General features: G+C 37.4%; 1 protein-coding gene across 1 annotated transcript; it reads left to right on the top strand.

Annotated features, from left to right (window-relative positions):
- Positions 1-19668: 19668 nt before the first annotated feature.
- On the top strand, positions 19669-20409 carry LOC104665939 (peptidyl-prolyl cis-trans isomerase A). The gene has a single exon (XM_010367913.2). The coding sequence runs from the start codon at positions 19706-19708 to the stop codon at positions 20201-20203; it is 498 nt and encodes a 165-aa protein (XP_010366215.1). The 5' UTR covers positions 19669-19705; the 3' UTR covers positions 20204-20409.
- The last annotated feature ends 295 nt before the right edge of the window (positions 20410-20704 follow it).

Raw genomic sequence — 20704 nt, 5'->3', positions numbered from 1 at the left:
CCCCAGAGTCACCCGTACAGCTCTCGGACGGAGTTCCAACAGTTCCGACCGCAGTGAGGAATCAACCGCAGTGGGGAAGCTGGGAAGTCCGCGCGTGGCGATCCTCCGGAGCGGCTTTTCTAGGAGTGGGAGGGCGATAGGCGGGGCACGGGCGTGTCCGGGGGCGTTCCGCAGGTGCGACCAGGTAAATCTTGGTCTCTTCAGATTGACATCACCTGGCGCATGCCTAGTTGGTCTGCACCTTCCCGGGTCGCCGGCTGGATTTTCGCGCGCGCGGGAAAAGTTGGGGGGGATGAAGAACCCGGAAGTGCGCCATCTTGCCTCCGTTCATCCAAACAGTCAATTTTAAGCTAATCAAGGAGGCACCAGAGAAAGGTGAAGTCCAATTTAAAGAAATAAGAAACGTGATACAAGATATGAAAGTTCTTCAGTGAAATAGATAGCATGAATAAAAAACAATCACAACTTCTGGAAATAAAGGACACACTTAGAGAAATGCAAAATGCACTGGAAAGTATCAGCGATAGAATGGAACAAGCAGAAGAAAATACCTCATAGCTCGAAGACAGGGCTTTCCAATTAATCCAACCCATCAAAGACAAAGAAAAAATAATTTTTAAAAATGAGCAAAGCCTCCAAGGAGTTTGGGACTACATTAAATGTCCAAACCTAAGAATAGTTGGTGTTCCCAAGGAAGATGAGAAATCTAAAAGTTTGGAAAACATACTTGAGGGAATAATAGAGGAAAACTTCCCTGTCCTTGCTAGAGAGCTAGACATCCAAATATATGAATCTCAAAGATTGCAAAAAGATCATCACCTAGGCACATACTCATCAGGTTATCTAATGTCAAGACAAAGGAAAGAATCTTCGGAGCTGTAGGGCGAAAGCATCAGATAACCTATAAAGAAAAAACGATCAAAGTAACCTCTGATTTCTCAACAGAAACCTTACAAGCTAGAAGAAATTGGGGTACTATTTTTAAACTTTTTAAGCAAAGCAATTATCTGCCAAGAATCTTATATCCAGTGAAATTAAGTTTCATAAATGAAGGAAAGATATAGGATATAATCTTTTTCAGACAAACAATTGCTGAGAGAATTCACCACCACGAAGCCGGCACTACAAGTACTGCTAAAGGGAGCTCTAAATCTTGAAACAAGTCCTTGAAATACACCACTATAGAACATCCTGAAAGCATAAATCTCACAGGACCTATATAACAATAACACAAGTTTAAAAAAAGATATTCTGGCAACAAATAGCACAATGAATAGAATAGTACCTCACATCTCAATACTAAAATTGAATGTAAATGGACTAAATGCTCCACTTAAAAGATACAGAATGGCAGAATAGATAAGAATTCAACCAAGTTTCTGCTGTCTTCAGAAGACTCACCTGATACATAAAGACTCACATAAACCTAAGGTAAAGGGGTGGAAAATACATTCCATGTAAATGGATACCAAAAATGAACAGGAGTAGCTATTCTTTATCAGACAAAACAAGCAACAGCAGTTTAAAAAGACAAAGAGGACATTATATAATAATATAAGGGAAATATCACAACTCCAAATATATATGCATCTAACACTGGACCTCCCACATTTATAAAACAATTACTACTAGGCCTAAGAAATGAGACAGGTGGCAACACAATAATGGTGGAGGACTTTAATACTCCACTGACAGCACTATACAGGTCATCAAGACAGAAAGTCAACAAAGAAACAATGGATTACAACAGATGGACTTAACAGGTATTTACAGAACATTCTACACAACAACTGCAGAGTATACATTCTCTTCATCAGCACATGGAACATTCTCCAAGACAGACCATATGATAGGCCTTAAAACAAATCACAGTAAATTTAAGAAAATCAAAATTTTATCAAGTGTTCTCTCAGGTCACAGTGGAATAAAATTAGAAATCAGCTTCAAAAGGAACCCTCAAAACCATAAAATACATAAAAATTAAATAACCTTCTCCTGAAAGATCATTGGGTCAACAATGAAATCAAGATGGAAATTTAAAAATTCTTTGAACTGAATGACAATAGTGACACAACCTATCAAAATCTCTGGCATGCAACAAAAGCAATGCTAAGAGGAAGGTTCATAGCATTAAATGCCTACATCAAAAAGTCTGAAAGAGAACAAACAGACAATCTAAGGTCACACCTCATGGAACTGGAGTAACAAGAGCAATCCAAGCTCAAACTCAGCAGAAGAAAATAAATAATGAAGACCAGAGCAGAGCTAAATGAAAGTGAAACAACAGCGAAGAAACAACAACAATAACAAAACAATACCAGAGATAAATGAAACAAAAAGCTGGTTCTTTGAAAACAGAAATACAGTTGGTAGACCATTAGTAAGACTAACCATGAAAAGAAGAGAGAAGAACCAAATAAGCTCAAGTAGAAGTGAAACAAGAGATATTACAACTGATATCACAGAAATACAAAAGATTGTTCAAGGCTACTATGAGCACCTTAATGCACATAAACCAGAAAGTCTAGAGGAGATTGATAAATTCCTGGAAATATACAACCCTCTTAAATTAAACAAGGAAGATATAAAATTTCTGAACAGATCAAAAACAAGCAACAAGATTGAAATAGTAATAAAAAAAATTGTCAACAAAAAAGTCCAGGACCAGCCAAATTCACAGCTGAATTGTGTCAGAAATTCAAACCATTGGTACCAATCCTATTGATACTATTCCAAAAGATAAAGAGGGAATCCTCCATAAATCATTCTATAAAACAAGTATCACCCTAATATCAAAACCAGGAAATGACATAATAAAAAAAGAAAACCACAGACCAATATCCCAAATAAACATAAATACAAAAATCCTCAACAAAATACTTGCAAACAAAATCCAACAGAATATCAAAAAGAAAATCTACTATGATCAAGTGGGTTTCATAGCAGGGATGCAGGGATGGCTTAACATACATAAGTCAAAAACTGTGATACACCACGTAAACAGAATTAAAAACAAAAATCACATCATCATCTCAATAGATGCAGAAAAAGGATTTGATAAAATCCAGCATCCTTTTATGATTAAATCCCTTAGCAATATCAGCATAGAAGAGACATAACTTAAGGTAATAAAAGCCATCTCTGACAAACCCACATCCCAAATTATACTGAATGAGGAAAAAGTTGAATGCATTCCCCCTGAAAACTGGAACAAGGATGCCTTTTTTCACCACTTCTATTCAACATAGTGCTGGGATTCCTAGCCAGAGCAATCAGACAAGAGGCAGAAATAAAGGGCATCCAAATTGGTAAAGAGTAAAGCAAACTGTTGCTGTTTGCTGATGATATGACCATATACCTAGAAAACCCTAAAGACTCATCCAGAAAGCTTCCAGAACTGATATATGAATACAACAAAGTTTCAGAATACAAAAATTAATGTACACAAAGCAGTAGCTCTGCTGTACACCAACAGTGACCAAGCTAAGAATCATATCAAGAACTCAACCCCTTTTATAATAGCTGCAAAAAAAAAAAAAAAAAAAATACTTAGGAATATATCTAACCAAGGAGGTGAAAGAACTCTACAAAAAAATTTACAAAACACTGCTGAAATAAATCATAGATGACACAAATGGAAGCACACTCCATGTTCATGGATGGGTAGAATCAGTATTGTGGAAAGGACCATACTGTCAAACGTAATCTATAAATTCAATGCAGTTCCTGTCAAAATACCACCATTATTCTTCACAGAACTAGAAAAAAAATCCTAACATTTATATGGAACCAAAAAAGAGCCTGCATAGCCAAAGCAAGCCTAAGCAAAAAGAACAAACCTGGAGGCATCACATTACCTGACTTCAAACTATATTATAAGGCCATAGTCACCAAAACAGCATGGTATTGGTATAAAAATAGGCACATAGGTCAATGGAGCAGATTAGAGAACCCAGAAATAAACCCAAATACCTACAGCAGAATTATCTTTGACAAAGCAAACAAAAACATAAAGTGTGGAAAGGACAATCTTTTTAACAAATGGTGCTGGGATAATTGGCAACTGACATGTTGAAAAATGAAACTGGGTTCTCATCTCTCACCTTATACGAAAAATCAGCTCAAGATACATCAAAGACTTAAATGTGAGATCTGAAACTATATCAATTCTAGAAGAAGACAACCTAAGAAAAAACACTTCCGGATATTGACCTGGGCAAAGATTGACTAAAACCCCAAAAGCAAATGCAACAAAAACAAAATTAAATAAATGAGATATAATTAAACTAAAAAGCTGCTATAGAACAAAAGAAACAATCATCACAGTAAAAACATAACTCACAGACTGGGAGTAAATATTTGCAAAGTAGGCATCTGACAAAGGACTAATAACCAGAATCTACAAGGAACTCGACAAGTTTGCAATAAAAGACAAATAATCCCACCAAAAAGTGGGAAAATTACATTAATAGATACTTCTCAAAAAAGTACATATGGACAGTAAACTCATGAAAAAAAAAAAGCCAAACATGACTAATCCTCAGGGAAATGCAAATTAAAACAACAATGAGATTCTGCCTTACCGTGGCCATAATACCCATTAGTAAAAAGTCAAAAAGAGTAGATGTTGGCATGGACAAAGTGAAAAGGAATGCTTATATACAGCCGGTGGCAATGTAAATTAGTACAACTTATATTGAAAATAGTATTGATATTTCTCAAAGCAACAAAAGTAGATCTGCCATTTGATTCAGTAATCCCACTACTGGGTACATATCCAGAGGAAAATAAGTCATTATATCAGAAAGACATATGCATATGCAATTGTGCACAATTGCAGCACAATTCACAATGCAAAGATACGGAGCCAACCTACGTGTGCATCAATCAATGAGTGAATAAAGAAAACTTGATATACAGACAATATGAAATATTACTCAGCCATAAAAAAAGAATGAAGCAATATATTTTGCAGCAACTTGGATGGAGCAAGAGGCTATTTTAAGTAACTCATGAATGAAAAAATAATTATAGTATGTTCTCATTTATATATAGGAGATAAGCTATGACACGTAAAGCATACAAAGTAGTGTAATAGACGTTGGAGACTCGGAGGGAGGAGAGTGGGAGTGTGGTGAGGGACAAAAAAATAAAAAATAAAAAAAAACTATAAAAATGGAACTTCTATATGATCCAGCATCTCTTTGGTAGGTACATACCCAAAAGAAAGGAAATCAGTATATCAAAGAAATATCTGCACTCCTATGTTTACTGCAGAACTATTCACAATAGCCAAGATTTGGAAGCATCCTTAGTGTCCGTCAACAGATGAATGGAGAAAGAAATGTGATACATATATAAAATGGGGTACTATTCAGCCATAAAAAAGAGTGAGATCCTGTCATTTGCAACAACAAGGATGGAACTGGAGGTCATTCATTTAAGTGAAATAGGCCAGACACAGAAATACAAACTTCACATGTTCTCATTTATTTGTGAGAGCTAAAAATTAAAGTAATTGAACTCATGGAAATATAGAGCAGAATGATGGTTATCAGGGAGGGGCTGGGAAGAATAGTGGTGAGGGGGAAGTGGAGATGGTTAAGGGATACAAAAATATAGTTTGATAGAATGAGTCAGATCTAGCCGAGTATTTATTAGCACAAGAAGGTAACTACAGTCAACAATAAATTATTGTACATTTAAAAATAGCGAAAGTATAATTAGATTATTTGTAATACAAAGAAAGGACAAATACTTGAGGTGATATATACTCTATTTACCCTGATGTGATTATTATGCACTGTATGCTGTATCAAAATATCTTACGTACCCTATAAGTACATACACCTAATATGTGCTCACAAAAGTAAAAATAGAAAATTTTAAAAGACTGAAGATAAAAATAACAAGTTGAAAGACATATCTGAGTTACTGAAAATCTGCTATAGTGAGTCAAAAGATGGGAGATATAAAAAGATTAAGAGAAATGGAAGACAAAATGAGAAGGATGAACATATATTTAATTGGATTAAATAGCTGAAATTTTTCAGAATTATTGGCAGACATGAATCACCACATTCAAGAAACATTAGACATCTTCAATTGATTTTATACTTATTGTGGTAAAACTAGAACATTCAAGATAGAAAGGAGCTCTTAAGAGAAGTCACAGGGAAAAGACTAACTACCTATAATAGAAAAATAACTAAAATTATAGCAAACATCTCAAAGCAACAAGAGAAGCCAGAATATAAGGAAATAAAAGTTTCAAATTATTGAGAAGACTAAGTTGCTAATCTATAATTTTGTGCCCATAGAAATTATTTAAGAATAAATAAAACAATAAATATTTTCAGACAAAAGACTTCATACCTTCAGTAATAGAACTTTGATAGGATCTACTACAGGAAATTGAACCTGAAAGAAAGACTATAAGAGAAAAATATGGTGAACAAAGAGTAAAAAACAGAAAATCTAAATACACATTGACTATAAGATAATAAAAATGATATTAGTAGTAGCAGGAGTAATAGTAATAGTAGTTACTATTAAAGCATAGTAGTTAATAGTAATTAGTAATTATTAAACAATAATAGTTGATAATTAAAAACAATAATAATTAATGTAAAGCTCAGAAAACCACAATACAACAAAATATTTGAGCAACTATTACAGATATGAATAAAAGAGAGAAGATCAGAGTTAAAATGTTCTCACATCCCTTGTTTAGTAGAAGGATTGAGGTTGAATTTAGATTCTCATGTTTTAAACATGTGTAGTAACTCTTAGGTAATGCTTTCATTGCTATGAAGGAATACCTTTTAAATGACCAGATCTTGTGTAAACTCAGAACAAGCACACTTATCACCAAAGAGATGGCCCAAGCCATTCATGAGGGATCCGTCTTCATGACCCAAAAACCAACCACCAGGCCACACCTCCAACACTGGGCGTTACATCTCAACATGAGATTTGAGCAGGAACAAATATCCAAAACATATTTAACTTCTGGCCTCTCCCAAATGTCATGTCATTCTCACGTTGCAAAATACAATTCATGCCTCCTCAATAGTCCCCCAAAGTCTTAACTCATTTCAGTATGAACTCAAATCCCCAAAGTCCAAAGTCTTATCTGAGACTAGACAAGTCCTTTCCACTTATGAGCCTGTAAAATAAAAAACAAGTTAGTTACTTTCAAGATGCAATGGGGGTATCAGCACTGAGTAAACATTCTTTTTCCAAAAAAGAGAAATAGGCCAAAGGAAAGGGGCAATAGACCTGATGCAAGTTCAAAACCCAGCAGGGCAATAATTAAATCCTAAAGCTCCAAAATAATCTCCTTTGACCCCAAGTCCCACATCCAGGGAACACTGATGCAAGGGATGAGCTTCCAAGGGGTAGCTCTGTCCCTGTGGCTTTGCAGGGTTTGGCCTCTGTGGTTGCTGTGTTGGGTTGGTGTTGAGTACCTGCAACTTCTCCAGGTGCAGGGTAAAAGCTACCTGTGAATCTATCATTCTTGAATCTGGAAGACAGTGGCCCCTTCTCACAGCTTCACTAGGCCATGCCCCATTGGGGACACTGCAAGGGGGTTCCAACCAGACACTTTGCCTCTGCACTACCCTAGTAGAGTTTCTCATGGGGGCTTTGCCCTGCAGGAGGCTTCTGCCTGGGAATCCAGGCTTTTACATGTAGCCACTGAAATCTAGGCAGAGGCTCTCAAGGGTTCTTCACTCTTGCATTCTGTACACCTACAGGCTTAACACGATGTGAAAGCTGCCAAGGCTTACAGCTTGCATTCTCCTCAGTGGCAGCTAGAGCTGTACCTGGACTCCTTTGAGCCACAGCTGAAGCCAGAGTGGCTGGGATGCAGGAAGCAGGGTCTCAAGGCTGCTCATGGCAGCAGGGCGCTGGGCCTGGTCCACAAAACCATTTTTTCCTCCTACACGTTTGAGCCTGTGATGGGAGGGGCTGCTGCAAATATCTCTGAAATCCCTTCATGGTCCTTTTCTCATTATCTTGGATATTAGCACTTGGTTCTCTTTTAGTCATGCAAATTTATCTAGCAAGTGGTTGCTTCTCATCTTGCTTGAATTCTTCTCTTGAAAAAGCTTTTTATTTCTCTGCCACATAACCAGCCTCCAAATTTTCCAAACTGTTATGCTCTGCTTTTCTTTTAAATATAAGTTCCAACTTTAAGTCATCCCTTTGTGGCTGCATCTGAGTGTAGGTTGTTAGAAGCAGCCAGGCTACTTCTTGAATGCTTTGCTGCTTAGAAATTTCTTCTTTTTCCAGATATGCTAAGCTGTCACTATAAAGTTCAAGCTTCCACTGATCCCTGGGCATGCAAACAATGAAGTCAAGCTCTTTGCTAAGTCCACATGTGTGACCTTTGCGCCAGTTCCTAATAAGTTCCTCATTTCCATCTGACACCTTGGCAGCCAGGACTTCACTGTTCATGTCACTATCAGCAATTTGATCATTTAACCAGTGTCTAGGAAGTTCCAAACATTTCATATCTTCCTGCTTCTTCTGAGCCCTCCAAACTCTTCCAACCTCTGCCTACTACCCAGTTCCAAAATCACTTCTTCATTTTCAGCTATCCTTATAGCATTGCTCCCCTCCTCAGTACCAATTTTCTGTATTAGACCATTCTTGCAATTATGTAAATAAATACTTTAAGCTGGGTAATTTATAGAGAAAAGAGGTTTAATTGGCTCATGTTTCGATCACTTCAGAGCTAAGTCAGGGAAAAGTCACTTGCACAAAATTCTTTCTTCCTTGCCTTTTTCTTAGTGAACATGAAATTCTCATAGCTGGCAGACTTATTGAGAACAGCTACTTGCATTTGCCTTTGTATTAGCAGCAAAAATGTTTTTGATTAACTAAACCCGGGAATTGTTTATATTGCAGCATTGCTTATTTTATCTGGATAAGTATAAGATGTATACTTACTTTTACTAAAGGAACATAAATATGTAATGTAACTTCAAGAGAATATGAATAGAGATTTTGAAAAAAAAATTGAAAGGAGGGAAAAGAATGCAATGAAGTGAGTATAAAACTGTTTGCTTAAAACATGGTAAGTTCAAATATTTTTGTATCTATAGAAATGATAACACACTTTAATGATAATGCATTTCATTTAAGAAACAGGTTGTTCAAACTGGAGTTCTCAAAATCTATTTGCTGTTTATATGATACTTATACAGACATAAAAAGTTAGAAAAGTGAGATTATAGAGACATTATAGAGAAAATACATATACTAATTTAAAAAAGAAAGCTGGCATAGCTATATTAATTTCAGGAAAAATAAATTTTAAGGTAAAAAGAGGTATTGGATTTAACAAGGTCACTACATAATAATGAGAGTTGCATTTTACCAAGGAGATATGAAGTTATAAACTTGTAGATACCTAATAATGTAGCAAAAAGCAAATGCAAGTATTACAAAGCTTAGTAAATTTATCCAAATATTAAAAATTGATAAAAAAAAATTCGGTGATTTTAACACATCTCTCCCAGTAATGATTAGTTCAGAGGAGCAAAGCAATACTAAGGACATAAAAGATTTAAACTAAACAATTAAGAAATTTAATATGATGGCATATATACAACCTTGTGCAGATCAATTAAGGAATATTTATGTTCCTGAAGTGGTTGTGGAGCATTTCTGCAATTTCAGTTCACATCAGGTGTAAAGAGAGGCTCAACAAAGAGCAAAATACCAGTTTCCCAGAGACTGTATTTGCTATCTGTCTTAGTGTTTTGTGTTGTTATAAAGGAATACCTGAGGCTGGGTAATTTATAAAGAGAATGACTTTTTGGCTCATGATTCTGATGACTGGAAAGTTTAAGATTGGGCATCTGCATGTAGTGAGGGCTTCAGGCTGCTCTCAGTCATGGCAGAAGGCAAAGAATAGTCAGTGTGTGCAAAAATCACATGGTGAGACAGGAAGCGAGAGAGTGTGGGGTGATACCAGGCTCTTTTTAACAATCAGTTCTCACCAGAGCTAACAGAGTAAGAGCTCACTCACACCCAAGGGCAGGAATTAATCTCTTCATGAAAGATTCATCCCCATTATCCAAAACTTCTTATTAGGCCCCATCTCCAACATTGGAGATAAAATTTCAACATGAGATTTGGAGAGGTCAAACATCCAAACCGTAGCACTGACCAAAATGAAATTAAATTAAAAATTTTAAAAACTAAATAATGACTCAAAAGTAGACCTACAAACATAAAAAAATCTAAATAAGCCATAGCTCATAAAGAACTCATAAAAGAAACAAGAAAATAAAGCAGAACAGTAATAAAAATAATACATTACAAAACTTACAAGATATGCACAAATGCAGTCTTTTGAGAAAACCATGTGTCTTCATCTGTTTATATTAATATTGCTATTAACTTAGAAAAGAAAAAAGATTAAACTACAATTAGAAAAACAACCTAATCAAGAAGTTAGTAAAAAAAAAAAAACAAACAAACAAACAAACAAACAAAAACAGAATACAAATAATGTAGAAAAAATACAAAAATAAGCCAATTCAGACAGTGTTCCCAGTGAGTTTTTCCAAACATTCAAGGAAAAAAATATTAGCAGGGAATAGAAAAAAAGGAGGGCACCACAGTTTCTTCTAAAAGGCTTTCATAACTTTGATAATCAGATCTAGAAAATTATGAATTTAAAACCATAAGAAATTAGACTAACATTTTAATCTATGTCATGAACAAATTATTTTATAAACCAAGGTGCAAACTCAAGTCAACAATGTAGCAAATATTTCTATAAGTATTTATATTGGATGCTGTGATTTGCCTCCCAGTACTCCTTAAAACTATGACATTATTCACCCAGCTATCGGGAGTGTTAACTTTTGACAACTCATAGGTGAATCCTTTGGACAAAGAAAGACGCTTCACTCAAGGTTATACATTTGCCTTCCTGACAGATCTTATATCCAATGACTGGCCAAGGCTGGGGTATAAAGAGACAGCCTTCTATTTTAATTGGAAACAACTCAGAAAGGCCATGTCAGCTGCAGCTCTACCCATTGCCGACTTTGAAAGTGGAAGAAGATGAGTGATAGCAATGACGTTAGATTGTTATTTATATAAGACTTTCACCTATATTTTTAATACTCTATTTGTTAAGCAGAGTGTTCAGTATTTAGGTTCATTATATTAGATGCTATAATTTTGTGTGTTTCTAAAATATTTAGTAATAAGTAAATACATCTGAAAATAAGTTAATACCAAGACCTTGTGCTTTGCAGTCAAATAGATCTGGGTTTAGATCCTGCCTCTTCTTACTTCCTTGACAAAGCATGCCTCTCTGAGTCTCAGTCTCTTTACCTATGACATAAAAATAAGAATCTTACTGCATCTCTTAAAAGTGTTTATTACCATCTTTAGCTCTTTAAAGATGCTTTCAATATACATTATTTTAAAAATAAAATTTTGGGGAAGAGAAGGCTGAAAGGATCACAGGTTCTGAGTGGGAGGGGACTCTGATCTCTGAACTCCCTTTCCCCACAGTCTGGGTGAGAAATCTCCTTTTTTGACTTGTTTACCTTGTTAGGACAATGCAGGCATTGTAAGTGGAAAATCTAGTCCTATTTGAATACCTGTTACACTAACATTCTGTGATACTACAAAAACAAAAGCCTAGGATGTCAAATATCTTTTTAAGATACTGACATTGCTTCGTTTAACCTCATATATATCTTTTTAGACTAGATACTGAGATTCTTAACCCTGTCTGAGCATTAGAACAACGTAGGTGCTTTAAAAAGATACCCATTCCTGGCCCTCCACCCTCTGAGATTCTCAAATATTTGGTGTGGGGTGGAGCTCAGACCCAGTTTCAATTTTCAAAACTTGGCAGGTGATTCTAATTTGGAACCAAGGTAAGCGACACTAGTCAGAATTTCTCAAATCACAATCTATGTGCATGCGACTTTCCAAGCCCAGTCCCAAAGCCATCCAATTGAAATCTTGAATTTAGGGGATAAATCTTGAAATTGCAGTGTTTTTACATGTTTCTCAACTGATGCCTATGGACTTAATATTTGAGAACCACTACCTTAGAACTGAAACATACAGCTAATTTCAGAAGAGAGTATCGTGATCATTGAAAAGTTTCAGTGGATTTTTTTTTTCAGGATTAAATATTATCCGAAAAATCAGAATAAAACCAAGCATAATTTCATTTGACTCTCACTCATAAAATCCCATGAGTTCAATAAGCTCCCTTGGATATTAGCATACTGAGCACACTATCTAGTCAAACTGGAGGACGGTCCTCAGAGAATCTTCTTCCAGACATCTTCAACTTTGCCACAGTAAAGGACTCTCTGGCTCCAATTGGCATCTTGTTCTCTGATTTCTCTCCTCAAGCAAATGCTTGACTTCACACTGAGCCTTCTCTGATGATCACAGAAAAACTCTGTGCTTTGTTGCATCGCTCCCTAATTGACTCTGTTCTCATCACAGAGTCTGCTACTTCTCAACGAGTGAGACTTCTGAAGCACACACAAGAGCAATCACCTTTTCCTAAGGAGTCCTTGGAAGTGTAAGCTCACCTAGCCAGACAAGACTTGTCTTACCAGCAATTATCTTCAATCTAGCAATAGAATTGTTGAAGGAATTGTTATACAATCCAGCAGTAAATGTCAGTCTAACAATAGAATTATTGAAGCACTTTCAATAATACATTAAGCTTTATATTTTCAACACATGCAGAAAACAGTTCTATTATTTCTAATTGGCAAATAAAGAACATGAAATTCAGGGAGGTGAACTAATTTAGCCACATTAGCTCAGATACATAGTTGTGTAGTTGAGACTTGAACCCAGTTCCCAATGAAACCAAGGCTAGATTATTTCTACAACACACTGTTCTGTGCAATTTAGTGAAGATTACATCCTGAAATTCACTTGCTGAGTTTCTTTGTGCAAATCCTTAAGTTTTGCTTATCTGTAAAAATGCAAATATGCATCTAGACAAAGAATAATAAATGAAAAGCTCTCAGAGCAATTTTAAACTGAAGAGTAATTTTATTTTAAAAGCCCAGGTTACATATACATGTAGAAAGAATGTGATAGTTATTCTAACATTAGACAAATATTTCTATTTATCCTTCTCTGGAACAGAATTAGATTTTTAGATTTTACTTCTCCACTTCCTTGGATTTATTTATATCTGTGAAAGTTGCTTTTGCCAGTTAAACTCATTACAAAGGTTTGAGAGCAAGTGCACAATTAGATGCATTCTTTTTTCCTTTTGTGAGGGCCAATGACAACGTTTGGGAAGGAGGCTGCTTCATTAACCTGGATCCAGGAATGAGGAATGTGGAACAGAACTCACAACCGACCCATGGAAAATATATAGCATTAATAGAAAATAAATCTATATTGTTACAAGTTTCTAAAACCATGGAGGTTGTTAGTTATGAAGGCATAATCTAGCTTACCCCGACAGCTATAAAAATCAGTCTCTAGAAGTAAGTTCTGTATGACAACTACAAAACCATAACTAATCAATCAAATACAAACAAACAAACAACAACAACAAAAAAACCATCATTGAATATAGGTCACACTTTTCTAGTGATCATGAGGCAGATGATAAGAAAACTGATACCAAAGGCTGGAGAGATGATTGTCCAAGTTATTCATTGTCAAACATTTAGTAAAAATGTTATTTGTAACAACAGAAAAAATAAGTCAGAAAACAAAATGTTTGTAATGAGATATCACATAAAACAGATGAACTCTAAAAACGATTGGTCATGGGGCAAAATTAATAAATAAGTAAAAAGGATATAGAAGTATTTATGAAATTCAGGGATGTCTAGGTTTAGAAGAGGCAGCTGCTTCATAACCCCAACAAATAAAACATAAAGCCAAAAAGGCCTTTGGAAAACAAGGATTGGTTAGAACTCAGTTTTATTGCAAAGATCAAATCAAGAGTATGTTTAGATTAAAACGTCCTTGAGAAACATTGTGGTACTCAGTTCTATTAATCTGTTCTCATGCTGCTTGTAAATACATAGCAGAGACTGGGTATTTTATAAAGAAAAAGAGGTTTATTCCATGGTGTATATGTGCCACATTTTTTAAATCCAGTCTATCATTGATGGGCATTTGGGTTGGTTTCATGACTTTGCTATTGTAAATCATGCTGCAATAAACATGTTTGCATGTGTCTTCATAGTAGAATAATTTATATTCCTATGGATGTATACCCAGTAAGGGGACTGCTGGTTCAAATGCTATTGCTGGGTTCTAGATCCTTGAGGAATCGCCATACTGTCTTCTACAATAGCTGAACTAATTTACATTCCTACCAACAGTGTAAAAGTGTTCCTATTTCTCCATAACCTTGCCAGCATCTATTGTTTCTTGGCTTTTTAATAATCACCATTCCGACTGACATGAGATGGTATCTCATTGTGGTTTTGATTTGCATTTCTCTAATGATCAGTGATGTTGAGCTTTTTTTCATACGTTTGTTGGTCACCTAAATATCTTCTTTTGAGAAGTGTCTGCTCCTATCCCTTGCCCACTATTTTATGAGTTGTTTTTTTCTTGTAAATTTGTTTAAGTTCTTTGTAAATTCTGAATATTAGACCTTTGTCAGATGGGTAGATTGCAATAATTTTCTCCCATTCTGTAGGTTGTCTGTTCGCTCTGATGATAGTTTCTTTCACTGTGCAGAAGCTCTTTAGTTTAATTAGATCCCATTTGTCAGTTTTTGCTTTTGTTGCAATTGCTTTTGGCGTTTTTGTCATGAAGTCTTTGCCCATGCCTATGTCCTGAATGGTATTGCCTAGATTAGATTTTCTTCTAGGGTTTTCATGGTTTTGGGTTTTAAATTTAAATATTTAATCCATCTTGAGTTGATTTTTGTATAAGGTATAAGGAAGGAGTTCAAATTCTATGCAGCCATAAAAAAGAATGAGATCATGTCCTTTGCAGGGACATGGTTGAAGCTGGAAGCCATCCTCAGCAAACTAACACAGGAACAGAAAATGAAACACTGCATGTTCTCACTCATAAGTAGGAGTTGAACAATAAGAACACATGGACACAGGGAGGGGAACAACATACACCAGGGCCTGTTGGGGATTGGTGGGTGAGGGGATGGAACTTAGAGTATGGGTCAATAGGTGCAACAAATTACCGTGGCACACACATACCTATGCAACAGACTTGCATGTTCTGCATATGTATCCTGAAACTTAAAGTTGAAAAAAAAAAAGAGGTTTAATGGACTCAGTTCCACAAGGTTAGGAAGGCCTCACAATCATGGCAGAAGGCAAAGGAGGAGGAAAGTCATATCTTACATGGTGTCAGGCCAGAGAGAGCGTGTGCAGGGGAGCTCCTCTTTATAAAATCATCAGATCTTGTGAGACTTATTCACCTTTAGAGAATGCATGGGAAAGACCTTCCCTCATGATTTAATTACCTCCCACCAGGTCCCTCCCAGGACATGTGGGAATAGTGAGAGCTACAATTCGAGATTTGGGTGGGAACACAGCCAAACAATATCATTTCACCCCTGGATCCTCCCAAATCTCATGTCCTCGCATTTTAAGACCAATTATGCTTTCCCAGCAGTCCACTAAAGTCTTAACTCATTTCAGCATTAACTCAAAAGTTCATAGTCCAAAAGTTCATCTGAGACAAAGCAAGTCCTTTCTCTCTATGAGCCTGTAAAATCAAAACCAAGTTAGTTACTTCCTAGGTAAAACGGGGGTATGGGAATTGGGTAAATAAACACTTTCCAAATGAGAGAAATTGTCCAAAACAAAAGGTCGACAGGACTCATGCAAGTCTGAAACCTAGCAGGGCAGTCAAATCTTAAAGCTCCAAAATGATCTCCTATGACTTCATGTCTCACATGCAGGTCATGCTGATGCAAGAGCTGGGTTCCCATAATCTTGGGCAGCTCTGCCCCTGTGACTCTGCAGGGTACAGTCTCCATTCTGGCTGCTTTCATGAGCTGGTGTTGAGTGTATGAGTCTTTTCCAGGCGCATGGTGCAAGCTGTCAGTGGATCTCCCATTCTGGGTTTTGCAGGATGGTGGCCCTGTTCTTACAGATCCACTAGGCAGTTCCCCAGTGGGAACTCTGTGTGGGGGCTCCAACTCCACATTTCCCTTCTGCACTGGCTTAGCAGAGGTTCTCTATTAGGACCCTGCCCTTGCAGCAAACTTCTGCCTGGACATCCAGGGGTTTCCATCCAACCTCTGAAATCTAGATGGAGGTTCCTAAACCTCAATTCCTGACTTTTGGGCACCTGTCAGCTCAACACCAAACTAAAACTGCCAAGGCTTGGGGCTTGCATCCTCTGGAGCCATGGCTTGAGCTGTACCTTGGCCTCTTTTAGCCATGGCTGGAAAAGCTGGACACAGGGCACCGTGTCTCTAGGTTGCACACAGCAGTGGGGATCTAGGACCAGTCCATGAAACCATTTTTTCCTCCTAGGTCCCCAGGCTTATGATGGGAGGGGCTGTAGTGAAGGTCTCTGACATACCCCGAAGGTTTTTTCCACATTGTGTTGGTGATTAACATTGAGTTTCTCATTATTTATGCAAATTTCTGCAGCAGGCTTGAATTTATCCCCAGAAAATTGTTTTTTTTTTTCTATTGCATTGTCAGGCTGAAAATTTTCCAAATTTTTATGCTCTACTTCCTCTTGAACACTTTACCACTTAGAAATTTCTTCCACCAGATGCCTTAAATCATCTCTTTCAAGTTCAAAGTTCCACAGATCTCTGGGGCAGGGGCAAAATACTTCCAGGCTTTTTGTATAGTAAGAGTGACCTTTACTTCATTTCCCAAAAAGTTACTCATCTCCATCTGAGACCACCTCAGCCTGGACCTTATTGTCCAAATCACTATCAGCATTTTGGTCAAAGCCATTCAACAAGTCTCTAGGAAGTTCCAAATCTTCCCATATTTTCCTGTCTTCTTCTGAGCCCTCTAAACTCTTCCAACCTTTGCCTGTTACCCAGTTCCAAAGTCTCTTCCACATTTTCAGGTATATTTACAGCAGCACCCCACTGTACCAGTACCAATTTACTGTATCAGTCTGTTCTCACACTGCTAATAAAGACATACCTGAGACTGGGTAATTTATAAAGAAAAAGAGGTTTAATGGACTCACAGTTCCATGTGGCTGGGAAGGCCTCACTATCATGGTGGCAGGCATAGGAGGAAAATGTCAAGTCTTACATGGCAGCAGGCAAGAGAAAGCATGTACAGGGGAACTCTCCTTTAGAATACCACCAGATCTCATGAGACTTATTCACTATCACAAGAACAGCATGGGAAATACTCACCCTCCTGATTCAATTGCCTCCCACCAAGTCCCTCCCATGACACTTGGGAATTGTGGAAGCTACAATTTGAGATTTGGGTGGGGACATAGCCAAGTCATATCACCAGTGCATCTCTCAATTGAAAAAACAGGCCTTATAGAAGAGACAACCAGAACAGCTTATCCACTGAATCTTGTTGCACTTAAGGTACCCACGAGTAAATCAAAAACACAAGAGTAAGAATCAAAGGGCTGAGAAAGCAAACACACACATGCACAATACACGCATGTGCATTTATACATAATCTGTGTAGTATAATCACAAAGAGAAATCCCAATTTATATCAATTAGAATATAATTAATAAGCCTGGTATGCTGGTTAATTTGATTTGTTATCTTGACTGGTCCACAGATTGCCCAGATAGCCGAACATGATTCTAGATGTGACTGTGAGTGTGTTTTGGGATAAAATTAACATTTGAATTGGTAGATTGGGTAAAGCAGATTGCCCTCCATAATGTGGGCAAGGCTCATTCAGTCAGTTGAAGGTCTAAATAGAACAAAAAGGCAGACCCTCCTTCTCAGAAGACCCTCCCTCTCAGAAGGCTGAGTCTCTCTTCCACTCAATCAGTCCAGCTTGATTGTCTTGAGCTGGAATATTGCTCTTTTCCTACCTTCAGACTAGAAGTGAATCATGGATTCTTCTTGAGTCTTGAGACTGCTGGCTTTTTAACTGAAACCATACTATTAGCTCTCTTGGGTGTCCACCTTTCTAACTGTTGATTTCAGGAATTCCTCACCCTCCATAATCGTGGGCCAATTTCTCATAATAAATAACTTCCTCTCCATATATATACATCCTGTTTGGCTCTGTTTCTCTAGGAAACCCTGACAAAGGACCTGGTGAGTTTTCATAAGAGTTATACAACTAAAGAAACTTTCAGCATATACTGAACAATCTGGAATTATAATACAAATACTAACCTAATCCTTGGGCCCTCAAACTTCTGTGATCAGGAAGTAGTCTAACAAAACTACTCAGCCCCAAAGAAAGTATATTCTCTAATGCTGGCTTTGCATGTGGGCAAAGATACTGAAGAAGATCCTTCTGGAAAGCAGAACCAAAGGCCACAGAGAGCAAGGTGCTTAGGGGTTCCTTGCAAGGAATGGAATCAGTGTCTAATCAAAGAACATTCCGATCCTTAATGAAGGTAGTCCTTGCAAGTGTCTGCCCTGTGGGATTTCAGCATATTTATAAACCTGACGTAGCTGTCCAACTCCTAGTCTTCATTCTGAAGAGGAGTGTTCATTGCAGTTTTTCTGCCTCTGTTACACCAGTGTATGTTGGTTGTGTGGAGGGGGCAGATAACATTTTCATTCACAAATCTCCAGATCAAGAGACTCCACACATCACCTAGATGGTGCAGACCTTCAGCTCGATACTTTGAACAGATGAGATTCTAGGGGTATATCCTTTAGTGACAAGGAAAATGTATTTTGTGTTTAAAAGGAGAGTGAACTCAACATTTGTTGAGCAGGAGGGGAACCTGTGGTCGTAATTCCTCATCACTGAATATTATTGACTCTCTACCTTCTAATACATGGTAGGATATCACTTCCTGTGCTTCCCTGCCCTTATTGTTATGAGAATTATTTTGACCTACGAAATGTGAACAGGGGTGTGTATCACTTTTGAGTAGTCTTAAGAGGCAGTGTGGCATTCACTACGTTACCTCCTCTCTGTCTCAGCAACAGTAAGCATTATGAATAGGGACCGTTTCATCAGTCTGGATATGGGAGTAAGGAGACATGGAGCCACTCTTCTTGTTGACCTACAATGGGCATGTCATAGTCTAAGTCCCTAAGGTTTGGAAGTTGTTACTGCAGCATAATCTAGATTGTTCTGACTGCTTCACAGAACTCAGCAACTGTAGTTAGCCACCAGCTGCATCTACTTTTACATTACCTTCCTACCCGCATGACCCTTTAAGACACTTAGTTTGCAACTCCTGAATACAATTTCTAAAGTTTCCAGCACTAAAATTCTGTTTCTCACTTATTTTCTACCCTCTAATCTAATTAAACAGAACTATGTTTAAATTGTATTTGGACCTTATACTTGTATTTTAAAATTTACAAACTAAGGAATCCTAGATGTGAGCTTTAACTCCATCATTTAGCAGCCATGTGAACCTTGATGAATAGCTTATCCTTGATTAATTTATCTAGAATAAAAAACCTCTCATATCTGTCGACATTGCAAGAAAATCTAGTGAGGAACAGGAAACACAAAAGCACTTTAAAAAACATAAAGCACTGGATTAGGCTTTTGCAGACGCTGCCGCCGAGGAAATTCTTGTAGTACTAGCCATGGTCAACCCTACCGTGTTCTTCGACATTGCCGTCGACGGCGAGCCCTTGGGCCGCGTCTCCTTCGAGCTGTTTGCAGACAAGGTTCCAAAGACAGCAGAAAATTTTCGTGCTCTGAGCACTGGAGAGAAAGGATTTGGTTATAAGGGTTCCTGCTTTCACAGAATTATTCCAGGGTTTATGTGTCAGGGTGGTGACTTCACACGCCATAATGGCACTGGTGGCAAGTCCATCTATGGGGAGAAATTTGAAGATGAGAACTTCATCCTAAAGCATACAGGTCCTGGCATCTTGTCCATGGCAAATGCTGGACCCAACACAAATGGTTCCCAGTTTTTCATCTGCACTGCCAAGACTGAGTGGTTGGATGGCAAGCATGTGGTCTTTGGCAAAGTGAAAGAAGGCATGAATATTGTGGAGGCCATGGAGCGCTTTGGGTCCAGGAATGGCAAGACCAGCAAGAAGATCACCATTGCTGACTGTGGACAACTCGAATAAGTTTGACTTGTGTTTTATCTTAACCACCAGACCATTCCTTCTGTAGCTCAGGAGAGCACCCCTCCACCCCATTTGCTCGCAGTATCCTAGAATCTTTGTGCTCTCGCTGCAGTTCCCTTTGGGTTCCATGTTTTCCTTGTTCTCTCCCATGCCTAGCTGGATTGCAGAGTTAAGTTTATGATTATGAAATAAAAACTAAATAACAAAAAAAAAAAAAAAAAAAAAAAAAAAGCACTGGATTAGCTTCTCACATTCCAATGTTAAATTCATGCATCAGAAAGCCCTTCCCCCCATCTATCAAAAATTCCTCATTTTGGTTAAAACAAGTTTGTACTTTCCCCATTCCCCATTCTCAGTAGAGATGAACTTCCTATTGATTTTCATGGCTGAAGACATACTGCTCAGAATTTCTTTATAAGCCAAGTTACATCCTCAAGGCATAGACATCAAAGCCATTCAATATATAAAATCATAATTTTTATTTATATCAGCTTTCTTCAA

Source organism: Rhinopithecus roxellana, chromosome 14 (genome assembly GCF_007565055.1).
Source record: "Rhinopithecus roxellana isolate Shanxi Qingling chromosome 14, ASM756505v1, whole genome shotgun sequence".
NCBI classification, from domain to species: domain Eukaryota; kingdom Metazoa; phylum Chordata; class Mammalia; order Primates; family Cercopithecidae; genus Rhinopithecus; species Rhinopithecus roxellana.
Note: the sequence above shows the minus strand (reverse complement) of the source record. Positions and strands in the feature narration are given on the sequence as shown.

Coding starts and splice junctions, on each gene's coding strand:
- LOC104665939 (XM_010367913.2), top strand. CDS start 19,706: ATGGTCAACCCTACCGTGTTCTTCGACATTGCCGTCGACGGCGAGCCC.